Raw genomic sequence first — 26,532 nt, forward strand, 5'->3', positions numbered from 1 at the left:
CCGTCTATCTGTCCATTTATCCAGCTGTCCATCCATCCAGCTGGGCTCTCACCTGGGCCCCATATCACTAGGACTTTGGTGCACCCACCGAATTCTGAAAAATCAAAACGCTGCTCCTTGAGAGAGAAAGGTGCTGAGTTCAATTCCTGGCTCGGCCCGGCTGAGTCACTTAATCTATCTGGCCCTGTTTCCATCTGTACAATGGGGCTCCCAATGCTGCCTTTGTCACACATTGATTAAGTGACCCTCCTAAAACAAGATCTCTGGGAGCCAGGAGCAAAACTGGGAGGGAATCTCCCAGGAGCAGTGCAGGGAACCCTGTGGTGGGGGATATTTGAAGCTAGACTGGAGAGCCTTCTGTTAAAAGTGCAAAGGGGAGCAATCCTGCCTTGCCCCCTGGCCAGAGTCTGATTCTGGGCGTGGCTGCCTGCAGGGAGGGGCTGGGATCTCTCCATGGGGTGTCAGCCTGTGTTGTAATAGAGTGGGGCGGGGAAGATAAACCCACTTACTCTCAGACCAGGAGCGCCGGGCAATCCCTTCTCTCCAGCTTTACCAGCCTCGCCCTAGGAGGAAAGAGAACACACGGCGCGGTGAACGAGGCTCCGATGTGACCAGAACAGGCTCGGGGATGCGGCAGGTCACCTCCGCTAGCAGCAGCTGTCCAGACTGACATCAGCGGGAGTGATACAAATGGGGTCCATGGAGCTGGGGCTAGCCTAGTCCTGGCTCCGCTCCGGCTGAGCTGAAGAAACGGCAGCTCCACGGGGCACCTGGACATGTTGGCGCCAACTGGGGGATTTCCCAGGGTCCTTTGCTTCGGGCCTCTCATTCCTCCTTTGCCCGATGCCCGCTCAGTGGCGAAGCTCTACCCCGGCGCAGGGCTGTACATGGGTATATGGACTGCAGAGATGGACTGCGGGGGGGGGCCCACTGCCACTGCAAGATTCTCCATGCCCCGCGGCCTCACTGGGGTGCTGTCCCTTGGCCCACGCTGCCTGGCGGGAGGGAGGTATGGGTTGGGTGGGGTACCACTTCAGGAACGTGTACTTACATTAGCACCTTTTGGCCCTGGGAAACCCATGACACCAGGCTGCCCGCGAGTACCTTGTGGACCTGGCGGGCCAGGGCGACCGTCCTCACCAGGGGCACCCTGCAGGGAGGCACAGAGGTTGGCACGTTAGTGGATGATCTCCCTCTTGAGCTCTGATCAGCCCCCACGTGCAGCCTGTAGGAACCTGCGGCCTAGTCTGGGCAAAAGCGCTGGGTGTCCCATCAACTGTTGCGTTCTGCACGCAAGGCTCAGGCGCCAACGATGCCAAAGGCTGGGGGCTTCGTTCCCCCCGGCAAAGCGCTGAGTTGAGGCTGTGCTGTTTTCGGCGCTACGAGGCACTGCCCTGTCCCAGGAGGGGAGCACATTGCCCGGGGCATTCTGAAAGTGCCATGATCACCCACCACTCCGCCACGCTCCCCTGGAACACGCCTGCTAGCATGTGGCACAGAAACACATGGATTAGTGCTTCTTGCCCCAAAATATCTGCGCCCCCCCCAGCACTGCCCAAAGCACAGCACCCACCCAATATCCCCACCCCAATCACAGCCCCCACCCAGCACCCACCCAATATCCCCACCCCAATCACAGCCCCCACCCAGCACCCACCTAATATCCCCTCCCCAATCACAGCTCCCACCCAGCAGCCCCCAAAGCACAGCACCCACCCAATATCCCCACCCCAATCACAGCCCCCACCCAGCACCCCCCAAGCACAGCACCCACCTAATATCCCCTCCCCAATCACAGCCCCCACCCAGCAGCCCCCAAAGCACAGCACCCACCTAATATCCCCTCCCCGATCACAGCCCCCACCCAGCACCCAAGCACAGCACCCACTTAATATCCCCTCCCCGATCACAGAACCCACCCAGCAGCCCCCAAAGCACAGCACCCATCCAATATCCCCACCCCAATCACAGCCCCCAAAGCACAGCACGCACCTAATATCCCCTCCCCGATCACAGCCCCCACCCAGCACCCCACAAAGCACAGCACCCACCCAATATCCCCTACCAAATCTCAGTGCCCAGCCAGCACCCCCCAAAGCACAGCACCCACCTAATATCCCCTCCCTGATCACAACCCCCACCCAGCACCCCCCCAAAGCACAGCACCCACCTAATATCCCCTCCCTGATCACAAACCCCACCCAGCACCCCCCCAAAGCACAGCACCCACCCAATATCCCCTCCCCGATCACAGCCCCCACCCAGCACCCCCCAAAGCACAGCACCCACCCAATATCCCCTCCCCAATCACAGCCCCCACCCAGCACCCCCCAAAGCACAGCACCCACCTAATATCCCCTCCCCGATCACAGCCCCCACCCAGCACCCCCCAAAGCACAGCACCCACCCAATATCCCCTACCAAATCTCAGTGCCCACCCAATATCCCCCCAATCATAGCCACTCTCTAATATACCCCCAAATCACAGCCCCCACCCACTACCCCCAAATATCAGTGCCCTCCAAATATCCCCCCAAATTTCAGCCCCCACCCAGTACTCCCCAAATCTCAGCACCCCCCAGTACCCTCAAAATCACAGCCCCCACCCAGTACCCCCCAAATCTCAACACTCACTCAATACCCGCAAAGTCCAATATATACACCCAAAAACTAAGAGCCCACCTAGTACCTCCCAAAACTCAGAAGCCACCTCCTAGCCCCTTCCCCAAACTCAGCACCCCCTTAATTCAGTGCCCCTCAGAGCCCAACCCAGGAAGGAAGAGGAGTCTCACTTACAGAAGGACCGACTTTGCCTTGAGGACCAGCATCACCAGGGCGCCCAGTGAGACCCTGATGGAAAGGAGGAGGCAGGGAGTTAGGACTTTCCTGCGGGTCCCTGCACTAGCCCTGCTCCGTGCTGGTTGTTCCTGTTTGTTTGCCAGCACTCAGGAGACATTGAAACAGCTGGTCAGTTCTCCCCTGTGTCTTTGGAGAAGGGGACACCTCTGCTGCACACTACACAACAGGGCCCTGATCTCAGCTGGGGCAGGGACTGTCTCTCGCTGTGTGTCTGCAGTGCCTGGCACCATGGGGGCCCTGATCCGTTAGGGCCTCTGGGTGCTACTGGAATGCAAAGAAAAAGAGCGGAGCCTAGAGGAGCCCAGGCACGGGAATGATCCCCACTGCGGGGGAGGGGAGGAGTGTGATTCTCAATGGGGAGTCATTGGGGCTGGATGCTTTGAATACAGTATTCAGTGTCCTTCTGAGGATCTGCCCCTATATGGTTCAGCCTCACGGGGTCACGTCACCAGCCAGGGGACTCCAGCAGCAGCCAGTTACCCTGGGGTCTGGCAGGGAGGGCTCAGCGCTGTTGGAGCACCCCCTGTCGCTGGGCTGCATGGCTGCACATTCCCTTATGACCACCTGCCAAAGGCTCAGAGGGGAGTGCGCCCCAGGGACGCCCGGGCTGTTGTGGTTAGTGCCAGCTGCTGGTGCCTCGAGAGAGCTCCATGTGCAGGAGATGGGACATGGGTGATAAACCGCTGGCTAGCAAAGGGAAAAGGTCCATCCAGAGCTCTGGGATTCCAGTGACAGGCGCCTCCTGGTTTTGACAATACCTGCAATACCCAATGCTGGAAACGTGGCTGTGCATCTGCAAGGGGCAGGGGGCCGGCACCGAAACCCAGCTCTCGATACCCCCTCCACCCAGCCCCCCAGAAGTCTTATTCAGGCCCATTGACAGGCAGTGCTTCCCTCACGGGTACCCGCGTGCCGTCTCCTGCCTAGACTCTGGCTGAAGTGCAAACAGCTGGCGTTCTTGGCAGCACCGCACGCCAGCCCTGTGGGTGGGTCACTAGCAGAGTGATGCCTTGGGTTCTCTGGAGGCATGTTTGTCAGAGGGTGGAGATGGATGGCAGGAGAGAGATCACTAGATCCTTACCTGTTAGGTTCACTCCCTCTGGGGCACCTGGCATTGGCCGCTGTCAGTAGACAGGATACTGGGCCGGATGGACCTTTGGTCTGACCCAAAATGGCCAGTCTTATGTTCTTATGAGATGCATGGGAAGTTGGGGTTCCATTTCTGCTCCCCCACCCCAAATAACGTTGCTTTCTCTAAACATTTTAACCCTTTCAGTCCCAGTTGTCAAGGCCAAGCTTGGCTGGGAGCTGATGCCATCTCCCCTTCATTCTCACCCTCGCGCCAGGCAGGCCGGGTTCTCCGGGACGTCCAGGATCACCAGTGGCTCCTTTAGGCCCCCCAAGGCCAGCAGGACCACGCTCGCCAGGGGCACCCTGTCCGGGGATAAGGAAGACATACACGTCAGCCAACCCAGTTCTAGGGGGCACCCAGGGGCAGGAGGCTGCACCACAACCAGTCTGGCTGGGGACAGGCTAGGCTGACGAAAGAGGCCTTAGCGTGTCATTGCTATGGGCCCCAATCTGGCTCCCGCTGAAATCACCGAGACTAAGGCTGCTGTGCGTTGGGTCGATCCCTGTAAAAAGGTGCACTGGCTCTTTGGGGACTGGGATGGGAACTCCTCTGAGCCAGCCCCATCTAGCCTCGAAAGGTACTTGGGAGACAGGAGACATGGGCAATGGACTGATTTCATCCTATCCCTGTAGTCTCCAACCCCCTCTCCTCTCAGCCTCTACTTCAGAACCAGGAGAGCAGGGCAGGCTGGGAAATGGAGTCCACCGGGGCAGCCCTGTGGCAATCCCACCTGGGGGCAAGGCATGCTGGGAAAAAAGGGACATATATAAACCACAGCTGGGAGCTCAGAGAGGGCAGGAAGTTGGCTCTTTCCGGATAGAGTGCAGTGCCTTATATTAGGGGCACCTTATTTTTTGCTCAGGAACGGTTCTGGGGGCAGATGTTGCCGAGCTGACCCGAGGAGTCATGCAGACGGTCGAGCGGCCCTCCTCCTGGGTGGATTGCATCAGACCCCAGGGCAGGGGATGTTCCTCTGCCTATAAATTCCACCCAGGACAGTAAGATGCCTAGGCTGAGTCTATGGCAGGTGACCCCTAGATCATTTGCTACCCCCATATTCTGCTCATTGAACAGGGGCAGTGATTTCACTCACCTTGGGCCCAGCGAGACCATCCTGACCTGGGAAGCCACGGTTTCCAGGAGAGCCCTAGGAAGGAGGAGACGACAAGGGTGGCATCAAGGTATTAGGTACCACTATGCTCCCTCCACTAGTTTCCCGGCACTGTACAGGCCAAGGAGATGGATGATCTCAGCAGTCCCCACCCCAAGCCACACACCTGTAGCTGAGCTCACTCTGAATTGGGAATCCCAGGGCTCGCCCTGGGGTGGGCGTTACACTGCGAATCCCATGTGGCGGACACGCCATGAATGCCGGGGGCTTGCACCATGATGGGCTCACATCACAGGGGCTGCCAATCCTGCAGCTCACCCCTCTGGGTGGCCTTTACACCCCAGCTCCTGGGGATCCTGCTACCAGAGCCGTTGCCCCATGTATCCCAGGGCTCGTGCCACGGTGGCTTGTCACCGGCTTTCTGTCCCTTGCCAGGCTGCCAAGCATGGTGATGTCTCCAGCATGGAAGCATGATGCTGATGGCACTTACTCTCTCTCCGGGGGGTCCAACAGGCCCAGCAGCACCGGGCTCACCACGGCCACCTCTCTTGCCTTCTTCGCCAGCCGGGCCGGGTGCTCCCTGTGGCCCTGCGGGGCCCTGTGGGGGGACACAAGGAGAGCATGCATTAGGCTTCCTCGTCCTCTCGCCCGCCGCATAGGACAGTGTGAGGGACCTTCCTGCACCAGCCACTGTGGTACATGGCCTCTATCACATACCAGCTGAGGCATGTGCATTGCAGGCAGGCAGCGTGGTCTAGTGGGTGGGGCCTGGCCCTCGGAGCCAAGCGACTAGGATCCTATTCCCAGCTCTGCTGTGTGACTTTGGGCAAGTTGCATCCATTTCCTCTACTAACCTCTGTCTGGTTCACTTCGAGTGCAAGCTCCCCATGGCAGGGACTGCCTGTACAGCCCCTAGCGCCATGAGGCCCTGATCTCAGACAGAGCCTCTCAGAGCTGTTTAATAATAGCGACGTAGAAGGAACCCTGGCCAGATCCACCTCTCAGGCCATTGCCTCTCTCTGGGAGATGTAAACAGGAGCACAATGCAGTTCTGAACTGTTTGTGACTGCCCATCAGCACAAGGGTCCTGCAGGGTGGGCCAGATCCTGTGCTGGTGTAAATCAGCTGTAGCTCCTCAGAAGTCAGAGCTGAGCTGATTTACACCAGCAGAGGATCTGGCCCCATTGTATTCAGGCTGGTTAATGGAGCGGTGAGAGAATGTTCTTGGCCTAGCAGAGAAGTTCTGGGAGGCAGAGGCTAAATGCAACAGGGTGGCTATTGTTTCCCTTCCGTGAGCTCAGCGCGAGGGCCCGGCAGGGCTTGCTAGCCAAGGGGCCAGTTAGGGGAAAAGGCTCATTAACTGCGGGAGAGACTCTCTCTTCTGCCAAGCGTGCCGTGAAGCAGGGAACAGGTGCATGCGGGAATGAGGGCTACCCCAGCACAGTCAAAGGATGGGATTCAAACTACACCCTGGGGAGGCAGGGCAGCCTAGCGGCTAGAGCACTGGACTGGAACTCAGAAGATCTGGATTCAGGGCTCTGCTGGTGACTTTAGGCAACACGTTCCCTCTCTCTTTCCTCCCGCACTAGTTAGGCCATCAGGTCTTTGGGGCAGTATCTGTTACTCACTACGTTAACCGTGTGTCTACTGGAGAGACTAGGTCAGGACGTATCCTGTACATTGCTGTAAGGGCCTAGGGTTTGGGAGGAGAAGGTTGTCATTCTGTGCTCAGCGCCTGAGAGTCCTGCCCAGAGGACCCTGCGGGCGTGTGCTGGAGGGTTACGTCCAAGGGGCGTCTGCAAGAGCACACCTGCCCACCGCTGGGTTCGTGCTGGATGGCCCATGACTATAAATCACAGGATTTCGTCAGACCGTAGATCACATTCGAGCTGTATACTCACCGATTCACCTTTGGGGCCTTGTTCGCCTTTGAAGCCTGCAATGCCAGGGTCTCCCTGCAGAGAAAGAGAGAGCTCTCACTCATCATCCCATGGGACCAGTGCCCACACACTGCTCCAGGTACGTCTCCGCAGGCCGTGAATGCCACTCGAGGGTGGATTTCCAAGGGAGCGGTGTTTGCACACCCTGAAATATCCGATGGCGTATGCTGATCCCTTTCCCCGGGGCACATGGCAGGGGGAGGGGGATTTGGGGCACATGGCCTGGAACAGCAGCCCAGGACAGAATTTGTGGCAAAGGGAAGGGTAAGTGGCATCACGAGCAGTGGGGGGACAGGAGACGCCGTCAGGTGGAGTCTGCAGTATATGAGAGGGGAAGGTGGTACTGGGAGGAGAATGTGGCCCAGGGGAGGCTGTGGCATCGGGGGCGGGAGGTCAGCACCGGGGAGAGGCTGTGGCATCAGCAGGGGTGGGCACTGGGGGAAGGCTGTGGTGTCGGTGGGGGAGGGAGGTGTCAGCACCAGGGGGACGCTGTGGCATGGGAGGAGTTGACACCAGGGGAGGCTGTGGCATGGGGGGGGTCAGCACCGGGGGGAGGCTGTGGCGTGGGGGGGGTCGGCAACGGGGGAGGCTGTGGCGTGGGGGGGGTCAGCACTGGGGAGAGGCTGTGGCATGGTGGGGTCAGCACCGGGGGGAGGCTGTGGCATGGGAGGAGTCGACACCAGGGGGAGGCTGTGGCATGGGGGGGGGTGGCACCGGGGGCAGGCTGTGGCATGGGGGGTCAGCACCAGGGGGAGGCTATGGCATGGGAGGAGTCGACTCCAGGGGGAGGCTGTGGTGTGGGGGGGTCGGCACCGGGGGGAGGCTGTGGCATGGGGGGGGTCGGCACTGGGGGGAGGCTGCGGCGTGGGAGGAGTCGACACCAGGGGGAGGCTGTGGCATGGGGGGGTCAGCACCGAGGGGAGGCTGTGGCATGGGGGGGTCGGCACTGGGGGGAGGCTGTGTTATGGCAGGGATTGGCACCGGTGGGAGGCTGTGGCATGGGGGGGGTCGGCACCGGGGACAAGCTGTGGTTTCGGGGTGGGGAGACTGTGGTGTATGGAAGGGGGACGCGGCATTTCTTTGCGCTCTACAAACACGTCCCCTGCTACAGACCTGCTCCCCCAGGTTCTTACCGTCTGACCTTTGGGACCCAGAGGCCCAGTTGCACCTTGAGGCCCGGGAGGCCCACGTGGCCCAGGGAACCCGGGGGCACCCGCAATTCCAGGAGCACCCTGTTGACAGCACAGAGGAGGCGGTGGTTAGGAGGTACAAGCGAAGGGTCCGGCCGTCCCCTCGCCCTGCAGCCGAGAATCCACCACATCCCTTGGCTCAGCACGTCCATGCAGCATTAATTCCCACGGCAGGGGCGGATGTACCTGCTGAGCTGGGCCAAGGCAACTTGAACCCCCCTCCTTTGTTGTTGCAGGCTCCGTCCACCCCCACTGAATTCCCCACTTCCCCTTGGGCATCAAGGCCGAGTCCTACTCACAGCTGATCCTTTAGCGCCAGGGATGCCGTCAGTTCCAGGGTTACCCTAGAAGCAAGGAGAAGATCAATGAGCGACTAGCAAATCCCTTGCCAGTGGGCCAGGGAGGTCCTATGGGGTCTCGAGGGGAGCTGTTGTAGATTCCACCAAAGAAACAGGAGCAAATTCAGCAGGGGGAGAATTACTCAACAAATCCCCCTCTGGGGAAAAGGGTAAGAGGGCTGTGACTAAGGCTAATGCCCTGCAGTGACAGGTATCAATCAGACTAACAGCTGGAGGGGCCGGCGCAAGCCCTGACAGGCTGCAGCTGCAGCAGGGGAAAGGCAGGGTTAAAGATATATCGAGACCCTGGAGGGACAGTTCCGGTAATGGAACCCGCTAGGAAAGGAAGCTGGATCTAGATTCCAATTGACCAGGCACGGCTGCTGGCGGGAGTGGTGGCTCCTGCCACAATGCAGGGGGAAGAGATCAGGGATGCTAACGGAGGAGGAGGAAGGATGGTCTAGTGGATAGTGCTCTTCCTGTGTCACCTTGTGCCAGTCAGCTAGGCCCCTAACTCCTTTGATTTGGGTGGGAACTAGGGGCCTAAATTCCTTTGAGGATCTGGACCTTCAAGTCCAGCGTGCCTCAGTTTCCCCACTGGTAAAATGAGGTTAATACTCCCTGTATCACTCATGGTGGGAGTGGGCGTGAGGCCAAATGAGGCTGGCTGACTGGGGCAGGAGAAGAGATACGAGACCAGAAGGGGGTCGTATTTGGAGGTGTTAAATTGGGCGGGGACCCTGCGCTCCTGGGGGACAGGGGTTCTTCAGATAGACCGCCCAGGTGATGAGTTTTCTCCTTTCTCTGTGTTTATAGCCCTTATCCCCCCCCCAAAGGCTTGGGGGCAATTAAGGACAAGAGCCCCCCCCCGGCTAGGCAGCCCCTCTGCCGTGGCAGAAAGGGGCCAGTTACTTACGGGTGCCCCTGAAGGTCCGGGGGAGCCAGGAGTGCCAGATTCACCTCTGGGGCCTTGAGCACCCTCAGGGCCACGAGCACCAGTGGGGCCAGCTTCCCCCTGCGAAGGGAAAAGGAAAAGGGATAAAGAGAACAGAATCCCACAGCAGAGAGGCAATGCCTAAATGCCATCCTGTTTGAACCACCCTGGCCTGGGAGGCTTCCATGTGGATGGGGCTAGATGCTCTGTCCAGTTAAAAGTGGAACAGCTTGTAAACGGGAGAGGTAGTGTGGTGTAGTGGGTGACGCCTCTATGCCTGACCTCTAACACTGCCGGGTTGAGTGACCCTGTGCAATTCACTTTCCCCTCCCACCCTTGGTCTATGTAGACTGTGAGCTCATCTGGGCAGGGTCTGTCTGTGCAGTGCCCGGCATGGTGTGGCTCTGATCTCAGTGGGGTGTCTACATACTTCCCTAGTCTCTCTGGTCACTCATGATACAGCAGCTGAGGGGGCGGTGTGTGTCGGTGAACCTTTCTACAGAGGACACATGGAGGAAGGAATCCACTCCCAGCACCAGTATTTATGAGTGTCTTTCTTCTGTCTCTTTCGGAGGATTTGGGGCCATGACTTTCCAAAGCGGCTGGTGATTTTGGGGACCCCAACTGAAGACGCCTTTCAAGAAGCCTGATTTCCAACACATGCTGAGGGATCCACCCTCGGAAATCCAGGCCTCTTTAAGGGATCTCACGCCAGACAGCCAAAATCGCTACGTTTTTGGAAAAGATTGCTAAGATTTTGGAAAATCGCAGCCTTCCTCCACACATACCTTGAGCCTGCACTAGCCCTTGTCCCAACCCGCCGTGGCGGCTTTGCCTTTACTTGGGGATTTATTGCTTTTTCAATAAATTCTCTCCTCTTGGGATTAAAAGACCCGGGCGCTGAATATGAAACTTCAAACGCAGCTCACTGCTCTCATCCGCCCCCCAGCTGCATCAGGGAGGGGGAGATCATGTGTCTTTCAATCTCCTCCAACGAGCCCACGCTGCTGCTGCTCATAATGAGGATGATTATTACTGAAGTGCCATTGTCTGCCTCTCCACGACCGCATCTCCATGGTGCCCTGTGCTGTCTGGTAACTGGGGAAACCAGCTGAGAGAATAGCAGCCAGGAGCCAAATGCCACATGCCTCCCAGCCAGACTCCTGCAGGGGGGATTCCCAGGGAAATATCCCTCTAGATCTCTCTCCTCCTTGCTGATCTTACAGGCCTCCCATGCATCTGATTAAAGAAATCACCAGGCTGGGACATGTGGGGGGAAGAGATAGGACTTATGGGGGTGCCCCCTGGACTGGATGGAGGTGGCATTGGGAAATCTGGTGGGGGTGGGGGCTGCCTCTTTTCAGATTGTCCTGGCCCTCTGGGTGGTCATTTTTCAGCTGGATGCTTTGCCCCGAGGCCTGGTTTTATTGACTTTTTATTTGTTTAACCAGGGGCTCAATCCTGAGCCAGCAAAGCCGTTAAACACAAGATTAAGGATAAACCCGTGAATGTGTCCCGTTGACATTAATGGGATTGCCGCACGTGCCTAAAGCAAAGTGCGCGTTCTCCTGGTTCGGGGCCAGAGCACTCAAAATTTTTCAGGGCCAACCCCCTGGGGCAGCCCTGTTTACTCCCTGGAGTCACCTGCCCTTTTTCTCTCCCTCGCTCTGTTTTTTCTTCTTCTCTTTCTCTTGCTCCCTCTCCTTATCTCTCTCTTTCCCACTCTTTCTTCTTCCTCTTTTTCTCCTTTTTCCATTTCTTTCTCTCTGTTTCTTTATCTGTTTTCTCATTCATTCTTTCTTTTTCATTCAGTTTCTCTTCCATTTTTTCTTTCTTTTTCCCTTTCTTTTCCCATTCTTCCTCTCTTCTCACTCTTCCTTCCCTTCTTTCTGACATTTCCCCCATCTTATCTCTCTCTTTCTCCTTTATTCTTTCTGTCATTCACTCTCCTCCCATTCTTTCTTTTCTTTCTCTCTCTCTGTCTCTCCTTTCACACTCGCTCCTTCTCATCCCATCTTTGCTCGCTGCTCCAGCAGGTGACCCTGAAAATACATGTCAGGCTGGAGGTGAGCAGAGGAACTGAAGCGCTCAGTGGATTTTCACTGATGCTTGCAAAAAGGCCAGGGGAGGGCATTTCTGGCTGGCTCCCCACTCAGCTACGTGAGAAGTGTCTGCCGGAGACTCATCACCTACCTTAGAGCCTGGGCCGCCAGGGAATCCAGGAGCTCCGGAGGGGCCGACGGGTCCCTGGGCGGAGAGAAACAGAAGTTAGAGTCGGCCCTCAAGGAAGAGCAGCAAAGTCCAAATTCAAAGATCAGGCAGGACGCAGCCATTTGGGGACGGTGCGTGGATTGAAGCCCACATAAGCTCCTTATCGTGTGGGGAGGGGGGGAGTGTCGCATGGTCCCCAGAGGGTTAAAATCTAAACCAGAGGGCCCACAAGGCGGGAGCTCCAGGGGACGAGTATAGGCCACTAGATGGACTCGGGACAGCTCAGTTGCATGGTCTAGACAGGTGGATCTCGCAGGGGCATTGCCAAAGGAAGTGTGCCAGACATGGGGTACGCACCAGCCCAGGACTAGCGGCAATCAGTCCCTACTCCTTACCAGAACAAGTGCCCAGACTAGTGACTATCTCCCGGTGGGGGAACTGTCATAGGGGGCTCTCATCGTATAGCTCACATGCTCACATTGCTGGGGAACCGCACAGAACACGGTGAGGCTCACTATCATAGAACCATAGAATCATAGAATATCAGGGTTGGAAGGGACCCCAGAAGGTCATCTAGTCCATCCCCCTGCTCAAAGCAGGACCAATTCCCAGTTAAATCATCCCAGCCAGGGCTTTGTCAAGCCTGACCTTAAAAACCTCTAAGGAAGGAGATTCTACCACCTCCCTAGGTAACGCATTCCAGTGTTTCACCACCCTCCTAGTGAAAAAGTTTTTCCTAATATCCAACCTAAACCTCCCCCACTGCAACTTGCTATTTAAGGGGATACCATCCAAATCCTCTACTCTGCTGGGGAAAAGAGGGGGTGGGCAATTGCTGGAGGGAGTGCGCGTGTGTGATGTTTTCAGTCTTATTGGGGGCGGGTGATCTCTTCGGGACAGGTCCCGGTGTTTCGTTCTGTGTCTGTACAGTGCCTGGCACAACGGGGCCCTGGGGCCAGGACTGACTGGGCCTGAGAGGTGCTACACACAATAAATAATAACTAGAACTCCTGCGCTTAGAATGTGATGTGGAGGGAGCCCAGGGTACTTGGGCCGGGGCCCATTTTAAAAAAATATTTCCAACCCTCTAAAACACACACCGTTGAGACAGTTTTCAGCAAAACTGTCCTGTGCAAAGACTGTAATTTTAGAAGACGTAATATACAGAAAACAAAGTACTTACAGGGGGGCCAGCTGGGCCAGGGAGACCGTCATTGCCACGAGCACCCTGTGGAAGCAAGGCAAAAGAGAGAGCCTCCTTAATAAGTGACATGACGTGTGACTAGCTAACAGGTAAGACAGTGTGGTCTAGTGGGTAGTGCAGTAGACTGGGACTCAGGAGACCTGAATTTTGTCCTCAGCTCTGCCAGTAACCTTGGGCCAGCCATTTCCCCTTGATCTTTTCTTTTTTCTGTGTAGATAGTTAGCTCTTTGGGGGCAAGGAGTGTCTCTTGCTATATGCTTATACAGCACCCAGCACAGTGGGGCCCTGATCTCAGCTGGGTCCTTTGTGATAAGAAGGTGACAGCAACCAGCGTCGCATTACTCTGCTGGACAATGTCTGCTTAGGGGATGTCGGCGCAAAGGGGGAAGGGGTGAGCCAACGAGCCGCACAAGTTCCTAAGCCAAATTCACCTCTAGTGTCAATCCGTCGGTTTAAATGGAGCAGGGCTGAATCTGGCCCTTTAGGTTTTAAAAGAAGGGTGGTGACGGGCTGTGACTCCTTTCCAGTTAAAACTCTGAGGGCAGATGCAGAAAGCAGGAGGGATTTTTGCAAGCCACTGGGGGCTGCTGAATTCATGCAGCGAGGATAGTATAGGTATTGTCATTGTCTCCACATGGGCTGGCATACTAAGCTACAGCCCCTAGGAGGCGCCGTGTAGGAGCTCCCACCGGCAAAACATACCTTCCTTTACCAGTGTATTCTAAATATGGAGCAGAAGTCAGTGGGGCCAGTTCCTTAGATGGTGTCAGTTAACACCGCTCCATTGAAGTCCGTGGACCAGATGCCCAGCTCGTATAAATCAGCTGTAGTTCCATCCAAGGCAATGGAGACGCACCACTTTACACCAGCTGAGGATTTGCAGTTGCTCTTTTACATTAAAAGGGCCTGATTCTGGTTTCGCCTCGACCACTGTTTGCACACTGGAGTCACTCCACTGACTTCTGTAGAATGACTCCTGATTTTCAGCATCCAGCCCATCTGCCTCAAACAGGGCTTGACTGAGCATGGATTTCAGCAACCCCCTGCAAGCCACTAGTCCACAAGTGAGCAGCCATCGTTCCTTTCCTGCACCAGGCAGCAGCTGAGAAAGCGCCAGACACGCTCCAGGGGATCAGTAAAGGGGAGTCATCCTGATCTTGGAGGAAGTCCACTGCCGCTGATGGCTTGACACCAGGGTGCACGAGAGCGGAATCGGGCTTTTGATGTGTCTGGGTAGCAGCCATGCTGTGCTTAAACAGACAGCTGAAAAAGTATCCGCGAAGCCTTGCCGTGAGGAATTCATTACCCAGAGGAAAGGGGGCATAAGGAGGAAATGAGATGAAAGCCTGCAATGCCAGGAAACATTTCTTCAGACTTAGATCTGCTTTATTAGGCCACGGAGCGAACTCCCAGGAGAAGCAGGAGGAGCCCTGGGCTGGACAAAGCCCTTTATTGTGAAAAACATCCCTGTGTTGGCTGGGGGCTGGGGACTGGACTGCAGATCTGGGACCCAAGTAGCTCTTTCCAGTCTGGCTCTGTGGGTCTGTAGATGTAGCAAACCAAAACCACTAAGGATCTAGAATTGCCAGCCCTAAACATTGAACGGTCAAGAGTCAGGCCTCAAAAATAAGAGATTGGCTTAAAAATTATGAATTCTGGGTCTTTTTCTTTGTCTTCCAGTTTATTTTGCAATGGGATCACGTTTCTAAGCTTTTCTCTGCAACTAGAGAATGCATGCTGGCTAGAATCTTGCTGGGGTTTTTTAAGTGAAAGCTGAGATTCTCCCATATTCCCATGACTCCAGGAGCTGGGGCTTTCAGAAAACCACCAAATATCACAATGAAATTGCCAGAGTTGGCAACACAGAGATTGTCAGCGAAGGCTGACGCGGTCCGAGCTGTGTCCTGGGTACCAAAGTCTCGGTTCACACTGATGCTGAATTCCACACCAGTCCGGACTGGCGATGCTTGGATGGTTTACGTTACAGACCTTGGTGTAACTTTGACACTAACAGATGCCAGAAACAGCTGTTTCAAAGATGCATGTGGCCCGCCAGGAGGCAGCTGCCCTCAGGGAAAGTTTGGCCCAAGTCCTCAAAAGTATTTAGGCACTTAACTCCCATTGGGCTGGGGCTATCAGGGGGACGGCAGGGCCTCACCATGTTCACCCACCCTTATCGGTATGATACCAAAGTATCTTCCCTGGCTCTTCATCGGCTTCAAGGCACTCAGCAGACGCCTTGCAGGAATCGGGGATGAGGCCAAAATTTCTTGCTGAACTTCCCAGCCATTCCAGGGGCTTTCATGGGCTCAGCGAATGGGGCGAGGAGATTTTATGCTTCACTATGTTACCAGCTGACAGCTGGAAGCCCTGGGGACTGATGAGAAAATGTAGGAAACGTGTCCAGGCACGACAGGCCTACCGGGTACTGCACTGAGCGTCTGAACCGACAGCTTTGCTTAGCAGTGCCGAGATCGCCTGTCGCTACGGCTCTTCCGCGCGACACAGAAAGCGCCTGTATCGGCCGCTTTGCTAAGCAACACACCAAATGCCTGTACCTACAGCTTTGTTGAGCACCGCACCGAGCGCCGGTACCTACTGATTTCCTGTGCAACACTCAGATCTGCTAAGTAATACACAGAGCACCTGTACCTCCCGTTTTTCTATGCAACTCGAGAGCTCCTGTACTGGGTTTTGATAAGCACTGCACCGCGGGCCTGTCCCTAAACGTTTCCTAACTATGCAGAATTCTTCCGTCAACCTAGCTACCGCTTCTCACGGAGTTGGATTACCTACATGGATGGGAAAAAACCCTTCCGTCGCTCCAGGGAGCGCCTTCGCAACGTGGACAGGGCCGGCGATTGAGCATTACAGTCTCTCCGATGAGCCATGCATTCGGATGAGAGCTCAGTGCAGAAGGCCAGCGTGCTGTACAGCTTCCCACGGCTTCGCTGGGCGTCTAGGCCTGACCCCCTGCCCAGGGCTGAGTTTCACCCTAATTGCATACCCCAGGCAGGGCTCCGCTCCACCTTGCACAATATACCCATGACCTTGAAGAAGACAGCCCCTCCCTGTAGGCGGCAAGCAGGGGGCCTATGTCAGGTGCCCGGGGAGATGTCAGGGTCAGTCATGTCAGCCAGACACGGTGCACGGCAAGGAGCTGAAGCATTGGGAGAGCTCATTAGCAGCTCCCAAGCCTGCCGTGGAGCCAGGGCAGAGTTACCCACGCCTGAGGGGTGTTCGGGGCCTATCTTGCAGCGGCTTTTAATGAGACTTGGGTGCATAAGCTCTGAGGCCCATAGAAAAAGCCAGCTTATGTGGCTCTGAAGGACATTCAGCTCATTGCAATCTAACGAGAGTCGCTTGGGTGAAGCCCACGCAGCCTGAGGCAACCCAAAGCATCTTGTTGTTGCAAACCGGGAGGCCCGACACAATCTGCCACTACACGGTAGTGCAGCAAGGTGCTTCCCAAGCATGTCCCTGCACTACTTCCTGCACCTCACGGCATAGCACGATGCAGGCTCCGCCGCTGATTCCTGCAGCGTGATGCACGCCCCTGCACTCAATCCTGCAGCCAGATGCAGCCCGATGAACTCTAATTTCTGCAGTCCAGTGCACGTCCCAGCACTCTCTCCTGCGGCCCTTGCAGCCTAGTTCGGGTCACTGTGAGGCAGGAAGGCCAATGCAACACGCTGCCCGCTGCAATACGATCCGATGCAATGCAGCACAAGCCTTCACTAGGCTGCCTGAACCCAGCTGCAGCACAGCAAACAGGCAAAGCAAGCAGTGGGATGCAACTCACCGCAGGCAGCATGATTCATGGGGCAAGGCACTGCACAGAGACCACACTCATTGCTCGCCTACGGATCACAGTCTTCCCTCCCTGCTGTAAACTGGTCTCTGCCAGGACAGATCCTTGCAACAGGATTGTCCTTAACATTTGCACAGCCCCAAGCTGCCAGAAGGGGGTGGAAATTCACCAGTGGATTGCCTGAGACCAGAGAGAAACCATGCCTTGGGAGGGAGTCAGGCCAGCCAGCTGTTGGCAAATCTGGCCCGTTAACCGTTTTAAGCCGGCCCGCGAGCTCCCAACAGGGAGCCGGGTTGGGGGCCACACCACAAGGCTCAGCCCAGCTCCAGCCGGGGTGCCGGGTCGGGGGCCACACCACGCAGCTCCTGGAAGCTGCAGCATGGCCCCGCTCCAAGGGTCGGGGTCCGCTCCCCGCAGAGGAGCCGGAGAAGGGACATGCCACTGTTTCCAGAAGCCGCTTGAGGTAAGCGCCGCTTGGAGCTGCACCCCTGAGCCTCTCCCCCAACCCCCTACCCCAGGCCATACCCCCAACCAGAGCCCTCAACCCCCTCCTGGACCCCAGCCCCAATTTTGTGAGCATTCATGGCCCGCAGTACAATTGCTATTCCCCGATGTGGCTCTCGGGCCAAAATGTTTGCCCACCCCTGCTCTAGAGTGATGCCTGTGGTAGTCCCTTATTCAGTGGACACATCCGCAGATGTTATCTGAGTAGATAATGAGAGCTAAAGACTAAAGATAAAAATGTCCAAAGTACCTCAGTGACTTAGGAGCCTAAGTTCCATTTTCTGGAGTGATTTAGGCACTTAGGAGCCTAAATCCCACCAACTTCCAATAGAACTTGGGCTCCAAAAGCATCTACATCACTTTTGAAAATGGGACTTAAGCTCCCAGGTGATGTATGCTCCTAAATCACTTGGGACCCTTTGAAAATTTTACCAAGAGGCACCCAAATCCCATTGATTTTCAAGGAGACAGAGGCTCCTAAGCACCTCGGTGACTCGTGAAAAGAAAGGATTTCAGCTCCCAAATCCCCTAGGCACCTTTAAAAATTTTACCCTACAATCTATAGCGTTGGCAACGAAATTGGTAACAGCAGAAGCCATTGAATTCCAACGTGCTCTCACTGTCAGCATCGTCTTTCGCTTTCTGCAGAACCTCCCCACAAATCAGAACAACTTAAATACATACATATTTTTTTCTTGCTTGGAATGTCCATGTTGCCTCTTTGTGGAATTTCGCCATGACAACCACATGGAGGCGTGGCTAAATTGAGTAATTAACTGGAGGGCGGGACTTAAAGATGAATAACCAATCAAAAGGGGGGTTCTTTGCAAGGAAGTGATACAAATGGAGGAACGGGGTCACGCCAGATTTTCAAGAGGGCTCGGCAACCAACATGCAACCAGCGTGCTTGGGTCTTGTCAGAAACTAGCCGCTTGTTTTGCTGGCTAAAAATGGGAGCTGAACACTTTGGAAATCTGACCTGGGTAATGCCAATAGGAGCTGGCAGTGTCATTTTGGAAGGAGATTATATTTGGTTATTTCGGACCTGGGATTGGCCGGGATTCTTCTGTCTAAAGTATTAAAGAGTTTCCCACTCATTCAGGGCATAAGAGGGGCCCCATGATTACTGCTGATTGCAATTTTTCCACCGCCATGTTTTTTCAATGAGAAATGGCATTTTTTGGATGCAACTTCCCCCCCAAAATGTCCATTTTCTTGCAAATTTTTGGGGAACCCTCCCCCACAACTAAACATTTTTAAACCAAAATATTTTGGTTTTAGGGCTGTTTGACAATAACCTGAGATTGTTCTGATGGGAAGGAAAAATAAGATTGTTTTGTCAAAATTTCTCATAGGGAAAAAGAATAATTTCCCGACTAGCTCTCCCCACGGTAGCGGTATTGTGCGACTCAGGGACCAGATCCCTTCCCTGAGAGGGAGCAGGGGATGTTTCGCTGTGTGGGAGGAGTTGCAGGGAATTATAATGATGGTGGTTAGTTACTATTATTGTGCTGGTTTGTTATACACCTATTGCACAGCAACTGGCTGCAAGGGCCGGGAAAACAGGCAGTATGGAAGGAAACTTTAATACTCACAGCAGCACCAGATGGGCCGGGACGTCCTCTTTCACCTGGGAGACCACGGGGCCCCTGAAAAACAACAATGAAAATAATGAGGCTTCTCTTATTACAGACCCCTTATCGCAAACCTTTTGTGTGCTCTCAATCTCTACCTTTTAGCACCTTTTCAGTTACATCAGAATGAACTATAATGAGTGCATCAAAGAAATCTGGGTAAGCCTGATCCTCAGTTCCTGCACTTCAAAGCACCCTTTGCACTCCTTGTATTCTGGAGCTGTGCCCCTGGTATAAGCTGAAGCAGCCTTGGGGTTGCTCTAGCTTTCACTCTGCTTCCCATTGCCTCCCATTGGCATGGAAAGCTGACAGTAGCCATAATGCAGGGTTCTCCAGCCACATCCCCCACTTCAGCCCCTATTCTGTGGGGCTGGGAGCAGGGCCAGTGCAGAGCATTTACATCAGCTTTACATTGGCCTGTGCAGAGGGTGCTCTCAGAATGTCTACACTTTAAGCCTGGGGTCTGTCTCTGGGTTTGAGCCCAAGCCCTGCTTCCGTCCACACACGCGTCAGCCTGATTCAGGTCGATAAGCACGCATGACCTGGGTGCCAAGATCCTGCTAGGAGGGTGGGTTAGAGCCCGAGACCCACTGTGGCTCAGGTCCAAGGCCTGTCATTTTGCTGTGTGGATGCAGGTCAAGCTGCAGAGCTCAGTCTGAAGGTCTCCGTAGCGCAGCGCGGATGCATTCGCACGGCTGTGAGACCCGGGTCCAGCGATTATAAACCCAGGTTTACAATGCAGTGTAGACGCTCACAAACTGGCTTGGAAACACCAAGTCCACAAGACTGGGTCCCACACACCCAGGCTTAGCGTCCAGTGTAGACATCCCCTCCAGGGGCCATCTATGGCAGCATAAAGGAGCCATAACCTAAATGAAAATCAGGCCGTGACCCAGCCTTCATGTTGTGACTATGGCAGCACGATTGGCTGCTATCCTACACCTTCCCTTGGGCTGAGATGTGAGAACGCTTCAACCAGCCAGATGTGCTTCATGGCTAGTGAGTGCCAAAGCTCCTGCCGACAGAGAGAGCTGGTTTGGGGCTGCTTTTTTGTGATGCCGAGAGACATTGGGCGGGACTGAAGAGATTTGGGTGCTGGCCCTTTGCCCTTCTCAGCACAGGATTGTTACAAATATCCATGCAAATATTAACAGAGGCAGGCTTGTCCAGTGGCTAGATCACTGGCTAGGGAATCGGGACACCGGGGTTCTATTTCTGGGCCTGCCATGTAACCGTGGGCAAGTCAGCTCAGTGCCTCAGTTTCCCCTCTTGTCTAGACTGTAAGGCCCAGATTTTTTCCTGAGTGCCTAAGTTCCTTTTAAAAATGAGATTTAGGCTTCTAAATCATTTAGGCATTGGGATGCTGAGTGCAGCAACAGCTAAATACTTTTAAAAATCTGGGCCTAAGGTCTTTGGGCACGGACTATCTCACTCTGCGTTTATACAGCACCTATCTATGGGGGACCCTGATCTCAGCTGAACCCAGCAGGTGATAAATAATAATAAGATAAGAACGGCCATACTGGGTCAGACCAGTGGTCCATCTAGACCAGTGTCTTGTCTTGTGACAGCAGCCAGTGCCAGAAACTTCAGGGGGAATAAACAGAACAGGGCAAATCTGAGTGATCCATCCCCTGTCGTCCTGTCCCAGCTTCTGGCAGTTGGAGATTTAAGGACACTCAGAGCATGGAGTTGCATCCCTGACCATCTTGGCTAAAAGCCACTGGTGGACCTTTCCTCCATGAACTTATCTAATTCTTTTTGAACCGAGTTATATTTTTGGGCATCCCCTGGCAATGAGTTCCACAGGTTGACTGTGCATTGTTTGAAGAAGTACTTCCTTTTGTTTGTTTTAAACCTGCGGCCTATTCATTTCATTGGGAGACCCCTAGTTCTTGTGTTATGTGAAGGGGTAAATAACCCTTCCCTAGTCACTTTTTCTAACTGTTCATGTTTCAGAGCCCTCTATCCTATCCCCCCTGAGTCGACTCTTGTCTAAGGTGAACAGACCCAGTTTTTTTAATCTCCCCTCATGTGGAAGCTGTTCCAGCCCCCTAATCATTTTTGTTGCCCTTCTCTGCACCTTTTCCAATTCTGATATATCTTTTTTGATATGAGGAGACCAGAACTGCACGCAGTATTCAAGGTGTGGGCACACCATGGATTTCTATAGCAGCATTATGGCATTTTCTGTTTTATTACCTATCCTTTTCCTAATGGTTCCCTACATTCTGTTCGCTTTTTTGACGGCTGCTGCCCATCGAGCGGATGTTTTCAGAGAACTACCCCAATTGACTCCAAGATCTTTCTTGAACAGTAACAACTAATTTAGACCCCATCATTTGGTATGTAGAGTTGGGATTATTTTTCCCAATGTACATTACTTTACACTTACCCACATCAAATTTCATCTGCTATTTGGTTGCCCAAACAGACAATAGCAATCAGAGCGGAGTTACCCGAAGAGAATCATCAGGTGTATGGGGATGTCAGGATTAGAGGGTTATCCTGGGCAAGTCACTACCATTCCCTCCCTTGGTCTGTCTTCTCTATTTAGACCATAAACACTTTGGGACAAGGCCTGTCTCGCACTCTGTGTTTGTACAGCACCTGGCACAAGGGAGCCCTGACCTCGGCTGAGGTTTGTACAGCGCCCGGCACAATGGGCCCACCCCCAGGCATTGCTATACTATAAATAATTATAATGGGGAGGCTCATACTCACCATGGGACCAGGAGAACCGTTCTCACCAGGTGATCCAGCTTCGCCCTAGAATGTAAGAGGCAAAGAGAATTAAGTCCCATCTTGCCCTTGTCCCCGATTCCTATAAAGAGGCAGACTCAGTGCTACAATGCTGCTAACACCCACACTGATTCCCACGGGGGAGTCATGCAGGCAAAAGAAATCCCCACGAAATGACCATTGGGGTCCTAATGCACATCCATAGCTATAAAGAGGGCGGACATACACAGCCAGCTGTCAGCAACAGCTCTCGCTGCTGGAAAGTGGGAATGGGGGTGGGTGATTCTCCCCGGAGGAGTGAGATGTTCTAGGGGGTGCTGCTGAAGGGGCAGGCCATGGAAATGGATTACAGGGCATCTATTAGGGAGGAGATGGATTAGATGCTACTGCTGGGGTGGGGCACTACTAGAAGAGCTATACATGGGAACCACCTTGGAGGGAAACACAGACACTGCATTGAAGCCCATGGACACTGAGGCGGCGAAGGGAGTTGCTTAGCGGGAAAGTGGAAGCAGGGTACGGGACTGTGGAGACAGCTTTCCTGCGTGGCCAGTGGGGAGGGATAGACAATGAGCACCAGTAGGTAGCACTAGTCACATTTCTCTCTGCTTCTAATATTGGCCCTGCCCATTTCATATTCCCAGCACCATCTTTTAGGGTTGAACGGAGCTGATCTCTAGTACTGAGGCATTTACCAGATCAAAGGTCTTAGATCGATCGATCGATCTCCATACACCCCATACTATCTATCCATCTATCTATCTATCTATCCATCCCCATACACCCCCTCTATCTATAATCTATCCCCAAACATCCCTTCTATCTATCCATCTATCCCCATATACCCCCTCTATCTATCTACCCCCAGAGACCCCCTCTATCTATCATCTATCCCCAAACACCCTGTCTATCTATCTATCCATCCATCCCCATACACATCTATCTATCTATCTCCATACACCCCACACTATCTATCTATCTCACCATCCCCATACATCCCCTCTATCTAACCTAAAATTTTATCTAATATCAAGACCCACATCTGTTTATCTATATCTATCCCCATACACAGAGTCATAGATTCGTAGCATTTAAAGCCAGAAGGGACCATTAGATTATCTAATCTGACCTGGAAATCACATTTCACCCATTTACCCCTGTGTTGACAGCAATAACTTGTGTTTGGCTAATGCACGTCTTTCAGGAAGGCATCTGGTCTTGAGTTAAAGACATATTCGTCTATCTGTCTAATCTCAAGATCGATATCGATGCAACCACTTGATTCCAGGTCTCTCATCTATCTGTTCTATTCTGTCTAACCTGCCTCGAATTATCTATCTAGGTTTCTACCCCGGGCCTATCACCCCAGCACCTGGGCCGAACACCAGCTTCACTTGCCGAGCTAGCTGAGTCACTCAGCCAACCTGAGTTCAAATCCTGATTCTGCTACTGCCTTCCTGTGTGAGCTTGGGCAAGCACCTTTATCCCACTGGCTCTGCTTCTATTCAGACTGTGAGCTCCTTAGGGCAGGTATGATCTTTCACTATGTTTTTATCCAGCGCCTAGCCCAATGGGGCCCTGATCTCGGAGTTTCCCCCTCTAGTTACTACCGTAATCCATGTAATAATTAGCAATAGTAATAACTTCCCAGTGGTCAGTTTTGTTTCAGATGATAGAAACTGGAATCCTGTTGGCTAAACACCTCACCTTAGCACCTGCAGCTCCTGCTTCTCCTTTGGAGCCGTCTAACCCAGGATAACCCTAGGGAGAGAAGCAAAGTCACGGTTACTCTCCCAGTGAGCTCGAGCAAAGGGAAGAGCCAATGCTGTGCAAGTCATAACCACACGTGCTTACTCTGTGACCTTTGACTCCTGGGAGACCTGGGGTTCCTGGGAAGCCTCGAGCCCCCTAAAACGAAAGAAACGGGGGTCAGTCCAAACGAAAGGCAGGGAATACAGAAGTGGGCAAAAACGGATCAAGTTTCTCAAATATGTTCAGATGTTATATTGTTAACAAGCTCCAGGAACAGGAAGTAAAGCATTCTTACTGTGCTTTGTTGATCAGGGTAACAGATAGGGCCAAATTAGACTAACATATAGAATCAGATTATGGGGTAATATATATAGCGCCATATTACAGTAATATATAGGGCCATGTAGAGTAATATAGAAAGCCAAATTAGGATAACATATAGGGCCAGATCAGGGTCACATATAGGACCATAATGGGTAATATGTAGAGCCAGATCAGGGTAGTCTATAGGGCTAGATCCTCAGCAGGTGTAAATCAAGGGACCTATGCCAATTTACACCATAGAAAATTGTTTGTGACGGGCTTGAACCAAAGCCCTGCATCTGAATTGCTGTGAACGTTGGGGAAGTTCAGAAGCCCACTGTCCCTAACGGTCCCTGATCATTAGTGGGCAGGGACTTAAATCCAAGTCTAGCCTTCAGTCTGAATTTTGAAGCCCTGAGCCCCTCTCTGGTGGTAACAACCTGATGTCTTTTTGGCAAAAATCATTAGGTTTTAATGGTTCATTTCCCCCAACTTCTCCTGGTTAAATAACAAAAGAGACAAGAGACTCTGATGGGCTGGTGACTGCAGCCTTCCTGCCATCCAGCCATGCCTCTGGGACACATCGGTATATACTGGACGTCAGAGCCTGGAGCCCTATACCTGAGGGCCAGGGGATCCGCGTTCACCAGATTTGCCGGGTTTGCCTGATTCGCCCTGAGAGAGAAAGAGAGAGAAGAAAATCCCTTAGCTGCCTTCAGAGCGATCTTGGAGCGAGGCACTGTGTAGCAAGAACCAGGGGGCAAAACCCTCTGCTCTGATCGTTGATACATTCCGTTTTGCATGCTGGCTGCTTGCCTTCCAACCAGCTTTGATGTCAGTGGCTGGCAGAAGCTGCCCTGCAAGAAACAAGTGGCTACAGAATACTTACGTCATCACCGGGTTTTCCAGGTGGTCCGGGAGGCCCTCGGGGACCCATTGGACCCTAGAAGGACAGACAGAGCGAGTGTGACATGTGCAAGGCAGGCATGGCATTCAGAGAGAATCAGAACCTTTTTGAATTGAGTCATAATAATCTATATTATTAAGGGGGTCTCGGGGTTTGGGGTCGTCACAGTACAGGGCAAGAGGTAACTCGGCTAATGGGCTTCAAAGGCAACGTTATCTCAAAGGGGAACTACAAATCCTTGCATTGGCACCTGCCTTTTTGCTGGGGCTGTGGGTTGGGGATTCCTAATATTCTGCACTGGGGCTAGGCAAAGGGTTATGGGGGAAGCTCACTAACCCTTCCAAAGAAGACTGAATAGTTCGGGCCCAGCTAAAACCAGCCTCCCTGGGACCATGCATATGGCTGATTCCAACATCATTCTCCATCTCAGAAAAGCTCGGGCTCTGGGAGTCCATCCCCAGATTCAGGTGGCCAGAGAAAGCTGGCAAGGGAAGAAATTGGCCAGTCAGGCTGGGGAAGAGAGAGAAGTCCAGCTACTTTCCCCAAGCGGCCTGCGCTCTATGCCAGCCTGGGATGGTGTCATGCTGTCATCATGTTTACATCACACTGCCACATGGTGACATTGCGCACTGGAAATATCAGGGTCAGGGTTTGCTGAACTAACTCCCCACTGCCCTGGCCACAACCTGGAAACTTTCTCTGGAAATCTACAGCAGCTGAGTGGCTCCTCCCAAATACCCTCTGCTTCTCTGGGTGAGGAGGGCAGGGTGCAATAAACAGAGCAGTAAAACCTCTAGCTGCGAGCTTGGCAGCTCTCAAAGGCTAAGCGGTGTTGGCCTGGAGGGGAGACCTCCAAGGAAAGCTATGGCTTCTGTGGGAAGCAGGATCAGTGAACCAGAAGAGGGGGCTCAGCACTGAACCAATGGTGGGGCACCGTGTTGCCAAAGGTGCTCTGATGGGACACAAAAGCGAAGTTCTCCCCATTAAAGACACTGTCAGGTGTTTTGTTAGAGCAAGGTTGTAGACTCCAAACGGCAGCTCAGACTGCCTGCCTAAAGCCAAGCTCCTCTTGGAATGGATATTCCTTGATCCCAGTTTGGACTCCATCCCGTAGCATTACCCCATTTAGTGCCAACTTGCTAGGGGTTTATGTAACCTAGCTTCCAGAGACCCACCCCTGCCCGTGGAAGAAGATTCCACCCCTGACCCATCTCACCATCAGGAAGTTTCTCCTGACATTTCTCTGAATTCTAACGCTCTCGTTAATTTCCTCTCATTGCTCCTCGTTGGGATAACCCCCCTGGAGCAAACTAAATGGGCCCGATCCTCGGGTGGTGTAACTCAAAGTTGGCATCCATGGAGATACATTGATATAAACTAGCTGTGGATTTGACGTCCACGCTCGCTGATCTGAGGAGGACAGCTGCTCCTGCTTATGGAGTGTCTAAGTCAGAAGAAACAATACCACTATGCTCATGAGACTGTTTTTATCTCCCTCTCCTTCTTGGCTCTTGCTCAGCAAAGCTCTTTGAATCATTTCTCTTAACCCAATACCACCTACACCCAACTGATCTTCTTTGAACTCCCTCCAATTTGCTGATAACTCTCAGCCCCCAACTGGGGAAAGTCATACTAGAGCATCGGTTCTCTTCTATTTCCATACCCCCCATTCTCCCCATTGAGCCGGGATCTAGCTAGCCACCCCCACAGCGAAGGATGGTGTAGTGGCTAGGGTGCTAATCTAGGACTGGTTTCATCGCTTTGGGCTGGCATAGACTTCCTGGGCAAGTCACTCAGGCCAGAATCCTCAAAGGTGGGAAATCAATGGGAGTCTGGTGACTAAATACCTTTGAGGATCTGAGCCTTAGTTCTCAGTTCCACAGCCGTAAAATGGGATTGACACCACTTCCCTACCTCATAGGGTGCTGTGAAGATAAACACATTCAAGATTGCAAGGTGC

General features: G+C 53.6%; 1 protein-coding gene across 4 annotated transcripts in view; it reads right to left on the bottom strand.

Moving 5' to 3' along the window:
• COL2A1 (collagen type II alpha 1 chain) overlaps window positions 1-26,532 on the bottom strand; it is a 66,037-nt gene that overhangs the window by 27,648 nt on the left and 11,857 nt on the right. For all 4 annotated transcript variants that reach the window (XM_084610471.1, XM_084610470.1, XM_084610472.1 and 1 more), the window contains 18 exons: window positions 24,555-24,608; window positions 24,287-24,340; window positions 23,465-23,518; window positions 23,318-23,371; window positions 21,593-21,637; window positions 18,830-18,883; window positions 12,899-12,943; window positions 11,698-11,751; window positions 9,487-9,585; window positions 8,532-8,576; window positions 8,176-8,274; window positions 7,004-7,057; window positions 5,593-5,700; window positions 5,085-5,138; window positions 4,195-4,293; window positions 2,797-2,850; window positions 1,052-1,150; window positions 510-563 (listed from right to left, as the gene is read on the bottom strand). In XM_084610471.1, the coding sequence (XP_084466597.1) occupies window positions 510-563; window positions 1,052-1,150; window positions 2,797-2,850; window positions 4,195-4,293; window positions 5,085-5,138; window positions 5,593-5,700; window positions 7,004-7,057; window positions 8,176-8,274; window positions 8,532-8,576; window positions 9,487-9,585; window positions 11,698-11,751; window positions 12,899-12,943; window positions 18,830-18,883; window positions 21,593-21,637; window positions 23,318-23,371; window positions 23,465-23,518; window positions 24,287-24,340; window positions 24,555-24,608 (1,179 nt within the window). The remainder of the gene's footprint in view (window positions 1-509; window positions 564-1,051; window positions 1,151-2,796; window positions 2,851-4,194; window positions 4,294-5,084; window positions 5,139-5,592; window positions 5,701-7,003; window positions 7,058-8,175; window positions 8,275-8,531; window positions 8,577-9,486; window positions 9,586-11,697; window positions 11,752-12,898; window positions 12,944-18,829; window positions 18,884-21,592; window positions 21,638-23,317; window positions 23,372-23,464; window positions 23,519-24,286; window positions 24,341-24,554; window positions 24,609-26,532) is intronic.

The sequence above is a fragment of the Lepidochelys olivacea genome, assembly GCF_965140295.1.
Source record: "Lepidochelys olivacea isolate rLepOli2 genome assembly, chromosome: 20".
NCBI classification, from domain to species: domain Eukaryota; kingdom Metazoa; phylum Chordata; order Testudines; family Cheloniidae; genus Lepidochelys; species Lepidochelys olivacea.